Genomic DNA, 12,000 nt, shown 5'->3' with positions numbered 1-12,000 from the left:
CTAGGATTATATACATCTTCACATAGCTAGGCCTTTCCCTCTTGTTTGTGCAATAATATAAAGCAGTAGTTTCCAACTTCTCTGTACATAAGAATCAGTTGGGGAGCTTTTAAAATTCTGAAGCTTAAAAAAAATTTCGGAAGCTTAGGTTGCATAACAATTAAGTTGGAATATCTGAAAATGGGAACCAGGCATTAGTATTTTTTAAAGACCATCTGGGTCATTCCAAAATGCATCAAAGTTTGGGGACCACTGATAAAGTGTGAAATTAGAGAGTCAGACGTAATTTAAAAGTATGGTGGAGATTGAGGACTCCGAGTCCAAAAAACAGAGCTGCAAATAGTATTTAACAATAAAATATTTGCATATTTGCAGCCGAGAATCAAGAGGCATTTATTTAAAAAAAAATTTTTTTTAATGTTTATTTATTTTTGAGAGAGAGAGAGAGACACCACGAGCCAGGGAGGGGCAGAGAGAGAGAGGGAGATACAGAATCTGAAACAGGCTCCAGGCTCTGAGCTGTCAGCATAGAGCCCGATGTGGGGCACAAACTCTAAACGGCGAGATCGTGACCTGAGCCAAAGTCGGACATTCAAATGACTGAGCCACCCAGGTGCCCAAGAAGCATTTATTTGTAGATGGAGGCCTCTGTCTAAACATTTGTCTCCTTGGTAACACAGATAAAGATTTCTGTAACAGTTCTATTTTTGCTGGAAGAAATGGTAACACTATTAGCTAGTCTGTATGTTTTGATGCAGATTAACCCTATACCTAAGAAAATGTTCTGTTGACTCCAAAAGGGGTTTGTTTCATTGCTTCCCTTGATCATGTACCTGTGAGTTACAGCCCTGATTATTTGTGTTTTCTGTAAAGCTCAAAGGTCATTTATTGCTGCTTGGTTCCTTCCTTTTTTAAGTGCCTCTAGAACAATGAATATTTTGGCTATAATCCAAATAGAAATGGATCTTTAATCATTACCACCAGCCATATATTTTGTTGGTTAAATGGAGTTTTGTTGGACATTCTAATCCAGAGGTAAGCAGTCTTGGGAAACTTGATAAGGGCTCATATTGTATGATACTGAATGGTATGGGTCAGATCTGGCAGGAAATAGAACTGAGGCCAGACCCTGGTATCATTAATTATGTTAATTAAAGGGACGCCTGGGTGGCTCAGTCAGTTGAGACTCTGACTTTGGCTTAGATTATTATCTCACGGTTCATGAGTTCAAGCCCTGCGTCAGGCTCGCTGCTGTCATTGCGGAGCCTGCTTCGGATCCTCTTCCCACCTCTCTCTCTGTTCCTACCCCACTTGCTCTCTCTCTCTCTCTCTCTCTCTCTCTCAAAAATAAATAAACATTAAAAAAATTATGTTAATTATGCTGATTTCTTCAGCCAGAGTGCAATAAACATTTGTTTTTCCTTCTTCAGAACATACCAGAAATTCCTGATGACCTGAAGCAACTTTATAAGACTGTGTGGGAGATTTCACAGAAAACTGTTCTTAAGATGGCAGCTGAAAGAGGTGCTTTCATTGATCAAAGCCAGTCTTTGAACATCCACATTGCTGAGCCTAACTATGGCAAACTCACTAGTATGCACTTCTACGGCTGGAAGCAGGTTGGTGGAGGAAATCATGGACTTGTTGCCAGCTTGGGATATTTTGGAATTGGAGCAGTTTTACCTTTTAGCTGCCTATTTAAATATTGCCACCTAGTTCTTTCATTTCAAATCCAATATGTTAAAACCAAACCATGGTTTTTGTGCCAGATTAAGCTCTCACTTTGGATTTTCTTGTTTCTTTTAGGATTATTTCATTATTAGTTTTGAAACCTTGGAGTTACCTACGACCCTCCCTTTATTCTCCATACAATTACTCACCAAGTTGTGGTGGTTGTACCTTTGTACTGTTTCTTGAATATCTTTCTTCCTGTTCCACTACCATTATTCTTAACTTGTTAACTGATCTCTTTGCTTCTAGTAACTGCATTATCTTGTGCACTGCTACCATTTCTAAAATAAAACTTTACACATGTCAACCCACTCACTGTTCAAAAACATCCATTGTTTCTCCACTTTATGTACAATCTAAAAGCCAAATTACTTAGCTTGTCATTGGCAACTGTAAAGTCCTGTGATTCTGGATTCTATCCTTATTAACTGGCAATCACCTGGGTATTTATATAGAATTAAATTTTTTTCTTTTTAATTTAAGAGACATTTATTGAATACATACTATGTGCTAAGACTGGGGATACCAAATAGAAGATGATGGTACTTATCCTTGAAGTAGTCATCATCTGTTCTTTACAGAGACACAGTCTAGCTCTCTAAATAATTATAAGGCAGACATTGTTTTAGGCAAACATGGAAGTCATACACATAAAAACAAAAGACTATAGAACAAAAATGTTTGACATTTCCAAAAAGATAAGCTTTTTTAGGGGTAAAATGAACACATTGTACTGACTGTTTGTCTTTAAGCATTTTTGAGAAGGCTTCCTACAGGAGATGGAATTTCAGGTTTAGAAAACAATCTGATGTGGTTTATGGAAATGTATTTTAAACATTGGTTTCGAATGTCTAGCATTCTTACAATTTCTAATTGTTGTATTTGCTTCCTTTGTGTAGGGTTTGAAGACTGGAATGTATTACTTAAGGACACGACCAGCAGCGAATCCAATCCAGTTCACTCTAAATAAGGAGAAGCTGAAAGATAAGGAGAAGGCCACAAAAGAAGAAGAAGAGAAGGAGAGGAACACAGCAGCCATGGTGTGCTCTTTGGAGAATAGAGAAGAGTGTCTGATGTGTGGGTCCTGAGGAAAGGCTTGGAAGAGACCAGCACTTCCTCACAGCCAAACTACTTCTTGAGCATAGATAGGCACAGTAGGTTTGCTTGAAGTGCTAAGGTTTTGCTGGACCTTATTGCAGCAAAAGGAGCAATTGATTTAAAGTACTGTTTCTATATAATAGTGTGAAAGTACTGATATTTTAAATCAATATATTGGGAATCAAAGTAGAAGTTTTAGGAATGCAAAAGAGGTCATCTTGCAAATAGGAAGTAACTGAATAGGGTTTCATTGCCCACTTGGCACCCCTTTTTTGGTGACCTCAGTTTTCATAAGAAGACTTTAGTTTTACTGCTTTGACTGGTGGGTCCATAGAAGCAAAACTGAGTCATAACCTGTGAGAAGTGTTGGCAGGACCTTTATCTGGATAAGGTCCTATTGGTCATTCTGAAATAAACTTTCAAAGCGATTATGTGAGACCAAATTTGTCATTTATTTTCATAAAAAGGTCAAATTTGAAAAAATATTTTCTGTTCTTTGAGAGTTCAGGGAGGAAATTTTAAGAAAAATTACTCAGATGCCTTCTACAATTCTGATCTTAACATATGCCTATTTCTTCTTTCTATTGTAAAATATATTAGCATAAGTGTTACCATTTTACCCACTTTAAAGCATACAATTTAGTGGCATAAAGTACATATACAGTGTACAACCATCATCACTATCTTATTTCCAGAAATTTGTCATCATCCCAGACAGAAACTCTAAAACAATAACTCCTCATTTCCTTCACCTCTCAATCCCTGGTAACCTCTATTCTGTCTTTGAATTTGCTTATTCTAGGTACCTCATATAAATGGAATACTATAGTATGTGACCTTTTGTGTCTGGCTTATTTCACTTAGCCTGTTTTCAGGGTTCATCCATGTAGCATATAGCAGACTTTAATTCCTCTTAAAGCCTGAGTAATATTCCATTGTATGTATATATCACAATTTGTCTTTCCATTCATATGTGAATAGACATTGATGTTATTTCCACCATTTTGGCTATTGTGAATAATGCTGCTCTGAACATTGATGCACCAGTATCTGAATTCCTGTTTTCAGTTTTTTTGGGTATATACCTAGGAGTGGAATTGTGGGGAATACATCATAATTCAATGTTTAATTTGAAGGAACTTGAGGAACTGCCAAACTTTTCTGTAGGCTCAAGCACCATTTTACATTCCTACCAGTAATGCATGAGAGTTCCAATTATTCCACATCTTTGCTGACATTTGCTAATTTTTTGTATTTTTCATACTAGCTATCCTAATGGCTTTTGACAGTTTGATTACAATGTACCTTGGTGTGGATCTCTGAGTTTATCTTTCTTGATGTTTGTTGACCTGCTTGGATCAGTGGATTTACATCTTTCATTAAATTTGGGAAGTTTTCAGCCATTTTTCTTCAGATAATCTTTTTGCCCCTTTCTCTCTTTTCCTTCTGGGACTCCTGTAATGCGTCACTCGTTCCACTGCTTATGTCCCCCAGGTCCCTTAGGGGTCATTCACTTTTCTTAATATTTTTTCTGTTCCTTAGGCTCAATAATTTAACTGTCATATCATCAAGGTCACTGATTCTTCTTCACACTCAACATCTGTTTGAGCCCCCTTGGTGAATTTTTCATCTTAGTTATTCTTTTCAGCTCTAAAATTTGTTTGTTTCCTTTGAACGATTTCTGTCTCCATGTCGATATTCTGATTTTAATGCATTGTTTTTCTGATTTCCTTTATTCATGTTTTCCTTTAGCTCTTCAAGCATTTTTAAGACAGTTGTTTTAATATCTTTGTCTAGTAAGTCTGGTGGCTGGGCTTCCTCAGGGATGGTTTCTGTCAGTTTTTCTTGTTTCTTTGAATGAGCTATGTTTTCCTATTTCATTGTAATGCCTGTAATTTTTTGGTTGTTGTTGAAATATTGTTTGGTACTTTTCCAAACTACTTTTGCAGAGACTGTTCCCTAGTGTGTATAATCACTGAAATCTCTGTTCAGTTAATGTTTTGACAGAAATCCTTGAATTTCAGGAGCTCTCTATGTAGACTGGCTCTGTGCTAGGGCACTTTCTCCACATATGGGTAGGCTTTTTTCTGAGCCTAGGCATCTGTGATTGTTAATTTTATGTGTCAACTGGCTAGGCCATGGTACACAGATACTTGGTCAAACACTAGCTTGGATAGCTGTGAAGATATTTTTTTTAGATGACATTAACATTTAAATCAGTAGACTTTGAGTAAATCAGATTACTCTCCATAATGTGGGTTCCTCATCCAATCAGTTGAAGGCCTTAAGAGAAGAAAGATTGAGGTCCCCTAAGAAAGAAAGACTTTTGTCTTCAGACTGCTTTCGGACTTGAGCTACAATATCACTTCTTTTCTGGGTCTCCAGTGTGCCAGCCTGCTCTGCCAATTTTACATTTGCTAGTTCCACAATTGTGTGAGACAGTTACTTAAAATCTCTCTCTCTCCTTTCTCTCCCTCCCTCTCTCTCATGCTCTCCCCTCCCATTTTCTCATTAGTTTTATTTCTTTTTATAGAGAATGAGAACCCTGACTGATACAGATTTTGGTACCAAAAGTGGTTCTAGAGGAGTAGAATCTTAAGGATGAATCTTCTGAATTGGTTCTGGAGTTTCTGGAATTGATTCTCTAATCTGATTAGATTTAAAGGCACTAATGACTATTTCCAGTGGTAAAGGAAGTATTGATAGTTTATGGTGTGATGTGGTAATAGAGACACTCAAAATACCATCATTGGATGCTCCTAATCAAATACTTACAAGAGGCAAGGTTCTAGGTGATTGTGTGTATGTTCCACCTCCAGGGTGTATCAGCTCTCCAGCCCTTTATCATAATTTAGTTCATCTTGACTACCTTTTCCACACTGCTCCAATACATTGATGATGTGCTGATTAGACCTACTGAGCAAGAAGTAACAACTACTCTAGGCTTATCGGTAAGACATTTGTGTGTCAGAGGGTGGGAAATAATCTGACAAAAATTTGGGGGCCTTCTACCTCTGTGAAATTTCTAGGGGTCAAATGGTATGAGGCATATTGAGATATTCCTTCTATGGTGAAAGATAAATTGTTGCATCTGGCTCCTCCCACAAGCAAAAGACTGGCACAATGCCTACGGGCCTCTTTGGATGCTGGCGTCAGCATGGCAGTGTATTCCTCATTTAGGTATGCTACTCTGGTCTGTTTACCAAATGACCTGAAAAGCTACTGGTTTTGAGCAGGGCTTGGAACAAGAGAAGGCTCTACAATAGGCCTAGGCCCGCCCTGCAGCTGCTCTGCCACTTGGGCCATGTGATCCAGTGGGTCTATGGTGTTGAAGTGGCGGTGGCAGATAGGGTTGCTATTTGGAGCCTCTAGCAGGCTCTTTGGATTTTGGAACAGAGCCCTGCCATCCTCTGTCAATAAGTATTCACCTTTTGAGAAACGTCTTTTGGCTTGCTACTCAGCCTTAGAAGAGACTGAATGCTTAACCATGGGCCACTAAACTACTGTGTGACCTGAGCTTCCCGTCAGGAACTGGGTGCTGTCTGACCCACCAAGCCATAAAGTTGCACCTGCGCAGCAGCATTCCGTCATCAAATGGTATATACATTGAAGTGGTATATACAGGATTTGGCTCGAGAGGCCCTGAAAGTACAAGTAAGTTATTGAAGAAGTGGCCCAAATGCCCATGATCCTCACTCTTGCCTGCACCTTTGGGGAGGTCCCTATGATCAGTTAACAGAAGAGAAAACTCAGGCCTAGTTTACACATGGTTCTGCATAATACGCAGGCACCACAGCTCCTTTCTGGGACAGCCCTGAAGGATGCTCCATCTTGTTGAAAGAGTTGTGGAAGACTTTTAAGCAGGGAATACTTTTAGATAGCTCACTCTGGCTACCATGGGAAGAGTGACCTAACCTATGGGTTTGGGTCAGACTCAAGTACCATATCAGGGTCTAGTTTGGTCTTTGGAACAGACTGGTTACTGGGCGAAGAGTTGGTCTGGGTGTCTGTCAGACTTGATGTCCCTGGGGGGGCAGGACCTGATCTGTTTATGGGGCTAGACTGGATATTTGGAGTAGCCTGACCTGTGTGCCTATGTCAGATTGGGATATCCAGCCTGGGGGCTCACCTGTGTTTGGGACTGTTAGACTCTATAACCCAACCTGTGTGCTTGGGTTAGACTAGAGAGTGCAAGGCTGACCTGTATATTTGGTCAGACTGGGCTTCATGTCAAGTCTTAGGCTGTATTTGGGAGAGACTGGGCCCCAGGGAAGGGCCTAGCCTATTTGTTTCAGACAGGATGTTCAGAGTGGGTTGTGGCCTGTATGACGCTCTGTACAGCTTCCAGGGGGGCTCTATTCATCCAAATATTAACTGGGGTTTTCTCAGGAGTCAGGGGGAAGAGGACAAAGAAACTAAACAGGAAGATAAATAGGGAAAAGCAATTTTATTATTGGAATGGAAATAGAAAAAGCATTCTAAGAATTTAAAAAGTGGTAGTTGGCTAACAATGGGCCTTCCCTTGAGCCCATAATCTCACGATTTCAGCCTGTCCTCCAGTGATGCCTGCTTATTTCTTATTCCCAGAAGTCATAAGCCCCACTTCCCAAGTTGATAAAGTCCTTTCACTCTGGCAGTTGCCCCTCCACTCTCATATTCTGCAGTCTCTGGCTTCTCCCCAACCTCCTGGGCTGATTTATTGCCATAGAGCATCTTTTCCACATGTTGCCAGATCTCCCTGGTCTGTACTCCATAAATGATAGGATTCAAGGATCCTGGGAGTAGCAAGTAGATGGCACTGAGCAGGTTCTGGACATCTGGAGCACAGTCTTGGCCACTCGGAAGACAATGGAGGTGGAGAGACCAGAGAGGTAGATAGTGAGGATGACCAGTAAGTGGGAGCCACATGTGTGCAAGGCCTTGGCTCGGGCTCTCCCAGAAGAGATCCAGAAGGCAGCATAGATGATGCGTGTATAGGAGGTCCCTAGCAGGGCTAGAGCCAAGGTCACAGTGACCAACCGCATGGTCAGTCCCAACCCATTGTTGAAAGTCAAGTCTCCACAAGCTATGCTCAGCAGTGCAATGTACTCACAGGCACAGTGTCGAATCACCATTGTCTGGCAGAATCGACTTCGTGACGTTAGCACCACCAAAGGCACTGCCACTTCCAGGCTCCGTGTCAGGGCAAGAATGGCCAGCACTCCCATTATCAGGGAGTGCTATCAGGGAGGTTATCAGGTCAGTATAGTGGAGTGGATGACAGATGGCCACATAGCGGTCTAGGGCCATGGCCAGCAGGAGATTGTAGTCCAGGAGAGTAAAGTAGATAAAGAACATCTGGTCCAGGCAGCCATGCAGTGACGTGGGGTTAGCATAATGCACAAAGCCCTCCAGCATTTTGGGCATCACAGCTGTGGCAGCACAAATGTTGACAGCCAGGAGCAGGGCGATGAGCATGTACATGGGCTGATGCAAACTCCGTTGGGCCACCACCGTGTGGATGACGAGGACGTTTGCAGAGATGATCGTCACATAAAGGAAGGTAAGAGGCAGGACCAGGAGGGGCTGCCACTCTCGCAATCCAGGGAAGCCCACCAGGAAGAAGTTGGTGTAGGAGATGTTGAAGGCACTGGTATCTCCATCCTCACCCATCAGCTTTGGCCTTGGGTTGGCCCCAGGAGTGGTGATCAGAGACTGTTAGAACAAAATGGTCAATGGAAGAAAGCCAATTTCTATTTTAGGGCCTGAGGGGTTTGTGATGAAGGTCCACCTCTTCATGTACATATGTCTACTCCTTTGGGGCACAGATGGGTGCTATGCCAGGTGTTACGGAAGCTACGGAGGTGAACAAGGCATCCTTTGTCCTCAGGGAGCTCTTGGCCTGTGTGTGTGAAATGTAAACTTACAAGATCCTTGTTTATCTGTGATGTTCCAGGTACTTGCTGAATAAAAGATTAGGAGGAAAAGTAGGTGTGGTACATGAGGGAAAATAAAAGATAATGGGGGGCACCTGGGTGGCTTAATCAGTTAAATGTCCGACTTTGGCCCAGGTCCATGGGTTTGAGCCCTGTGTCAGCTCTCAGGGCACAGCCTGGAGCCTGCTTCTGATTCTGTGCCTCCCTCTCTCTGCCCCTCCCCTGCTCACACTCTGTCTCTCTCAAACATAAACATTAAAAATAAAAATAAAAAAGTTATGGGCCAGAGGTAAAACTAGAAAGCATGAAGAAAACCTTTGAAAGGAGGAAATATGAGGAATTTGTGGTCCAAGAAGTGTGGAAGAACCAGGTGGGGTTTATCAGGAATGATGGCCTCACTTTTGTGCCTGGGGTGCACTGTGGCAAGGCCAGGGGAAAGTTGCTGGACCTCAAACAACAGGTCACATGGACTCTTGCCTTCCTAAGCCTCTATAGACTGACTCTGAGGCCTCCTGCCTGGCCTTGTCCTCAGTGTCATGGATGATGATTTTGCTTTCCTCTCAATGTTAGTTCCCGGAAAGCCAGGAAACAGCATTCTTCCCGCGTGCTGCTGGAGCTGCAAGTGCTGATTTCCCCCCCAACCCCCCCACCAAGCCCAGGCATCGAGGACGTACTTGAGCACTGCTTGTTGAGCAGGCCAAGGAGGAATAGGAAGAAGATGGGAGGAGGCTGAACATTTAGTTGGGCTCTGAGAGCAGTAATTTCAAAGTGTTGACCAGATTTTTGTGTAATTAAGGGAGCAGATAGGAAAAGATCCAGAGTCCTAGGGTTTGAACAACACAGATTACATGAAAATAGCTAACACCTATTGGACATTTACCATATGGCAGGCAGTGTTTCCAATGCTTTCATGGATTCACTTTTAAAAATCTTCTTAATTGTGCCAGTGAAGGAAGTAAGGCACAGAGAGGTTAAGTCTAGTTCCAGGTCACACAGCTAGTAAATGGCAGAGCAGAATTTGAACCCAGACAGTCAGACCCTAAAATGCATGCTCTTAACTTTAGGATGACCAACTGTTCCCTTCCCGGCTTGCCTGAGACTTCCCTGGAGTTTGCACTGAACATCTGGTGTTCCAGGAAACCTTTGGGGCAGATCACTTCACTCTTACTACTAACTACATAGAAGATTGGAGAAGCCTTATAGATTGTGGAGCAGCTAGGAAATGGTCTTCCTTCTTATCAGTGTATTGTCTCTGAAAACCACGTTTATGTTGGTGTTCCTATAACCACCTTCTGAATACTTAGAAGAATAAAGAGGCACAGCTGTAAATTCACAGGGAGACTTCCAAAGGAATTGGCTTTGGATTTCCAATGCCCACCATGGAATGTCTTTTTGAAAAATCTTAGAGCATTATTTTATACAGAATAATCCAGACTTTGGGAAATGTACCATTAGTGGGGTTGGGCAAGGGCCAGATGACATTGTGGGAGGGGGTAGAAGTCCTTAGAGTGGTGGACTTTCATAGCTGGAGGGTGGGATTGGGAAGCTGAGAGTGAGGTGAGCGGTGGTCCATGATAGGACAGAGGGGCAAGAAAGAAATGCAAGCTGGAAGAGCACTGGCCAAGAAGGTGGTTAAGGACCAAGCTTCTTGCCAAATGCCAGAGTGTGTTCATTGTTAAGGGGCTTAACAAGCTGTCACGTGAACTGTAGTTTGCCCTCCTATTTTGTATTTTAGGATCACTCAGGTAAGTTCCTCAAGGAGCTCTTAGACCCTAAAGCAGTCAAGAAAGGAAATGGCAGAATAACAACCCCCTAGAGGAGAGGCAGAAGGGATGAAAAATACCGTGAGGGATGAGCAGATCAGTTAACTCGCTGATGACTCTTGAGAGAGATGAAGAGGTGTTGCCAGAGTCACATCAGTCAGACTTAGGAACCAAATGGAAGTGGGGAAAGACAGAGGAATGGACAGTAATTTCAGGGTTTTTGTTAGCCAGGATGACTGCACTGGTGCTCCTAAAAGCTGAGCAAGGAAGGGCAGGGTTGGGGTGTTAGGAGGCCCAATTAATTAATTGAACTTGGATGTGGGGAGGACTCCCAGATGAAGAGGTCCCCAGTCAACAACCTGAAGTCAGATGGAGAGCTCAGATGAAAAATTAAGGCTGGAGGTGACTATGTGAGGATTAGAAATTTATAGAGGGCATGAGACAGAGTCTTAAGGAGCAGATGGCAATGAAGGAGACCGAGGAAAAGAGGGGAGGGAGGGAGTGTGAGAGCCAGGAGCAAATGGAGTTCTGGAAACCAGAGGAGAGGCTTGGTTGCTCTGGAGGCTTCGAGGTAAAGGGCTTTACAGACAGCAGAGGCCAAAGACCAACCGAGCCAACTCACCCTACAAGTAGCAGAGGAGGGGACGGAGAGGAGGCTGAGGATGATGCCAGAGCCATGTGCTCTCTGCAGAAAGAGCCTCACCTCCACCACTGGAAAAGTCAAAACCACACACAGAGCTGCTTTATCTCTGCCCTGTCCTCACAAACTGGCAAGGGTGTTTGTCTCTCTTCCTTCAGTTCCCAGGGAGAGATGTCTCTTCTGTTCTTAGGGCATCTTGTACTTCTCACTCTCTCCCCTCAGCGTATGAAAAAGTTAATCTCTGTTAGGAGAAAATAAGCTCCACCTTAACTTCCTATAACCCTCTAGCTTTTCATCTTTCTTCTCACATTTATTTATTTATTTTTAAAGTTTATTCATTTATTTTGAGAAACAGTACGAGCAGGGGAGGGGCAGAGAGAGAGGGAGAGAGAGAATCCCAAGCAGGCTCTGCACTGTCAGTGTGAGCCTGACTCAGAGTTTGAACTCACGAACCATGAGATCATGACCTGAGCTGAAATCAAGAGGCACTTAACAGACTAAGTCGCCCAGGAACCCCTCTCCTCATCTTTAAAGCAAAGCCTTGGGCATGTCTTTATTGAGCAATAATCACACTGGCTTGCTGATTGAGCTCCTCGATGGATGGAAAGTGTTGCTTTCCAGTGGGGAGACCATGTCTTTTTCATCTCTGTCCCAGTGACCAGCTCTGAGCCCACAGCCAAATATGTGCTCAGTAAGTGTTGTGTTGAAGGAATAAATGCATGCACAAAGGAATTTTAAGAAACATTCTCATTTGCAACCTAGAGCAGCCCTTGGAAGTGGAATGAAGGAAGGAAGGAAAAATGAAACCCATTAAAGCTCAGAGATCCCAGGTGATTTGCTTAGTCTCACCTGA

General features: G+C 42.7%; 1 protein-coding gene and 1 pseudogene across 1 annotated transcript in view; one reads left to right on the top strand and one right to left on the bottom strand.

Annotated features, from left to right (window-relative positions):
* Positions 1-3,257, top strand: part of RRM1 (ribonucleotide reductase catalytic subunit M1) — a 37,272-nt gene extending 34,015 nt beyond the window's left edge. The window contains exons 18-19 of the mRNA XM_025929218.2: positions 1,431-1,619; positions 2,631-3,257. Of these exons, the coding sequence (XP_025785003.1) occupies positions 1,431-1,619; positions 2,631-2,819 (378 nt within the window). The 3' untranslated portion in view covers positions 2,820-3,257. The remainder of the gene's footprint in view (positions 1-1,430; positions 1,620-2,630) is intronic.
* Positions 3,258-7,419: 4,162 nt separating this feature from the next.
* Positions 7,420-8,577, bottom strand: LOC112866145 (olfactory receptor 52L1-like; annotated as a pseudogene).
* Between the last annotated feature and the right edge of the window lie 3,423 nt (positions 8,578-12,000).

This window comes from Puma concolor, chromosome D1 (genome assembly GCF_028749965.1).
Source record: "Puma concolor isolate L17-30 chromosome D1, mPumCon1.1.hap2, whole genome shotgun sequence".
NCBI classification, from domain to species: domain Eukaryota; kingdom Metazoa; phylum Chordata; class Mammalia; order Carnivora; family Felidae; genus Puma; species Puma concolor.
The sequence above is the reverse complement of the archived record's forward strand: the minus strand, read 5'-3'. Positions and strand labels throughout refer to the sequence as shown.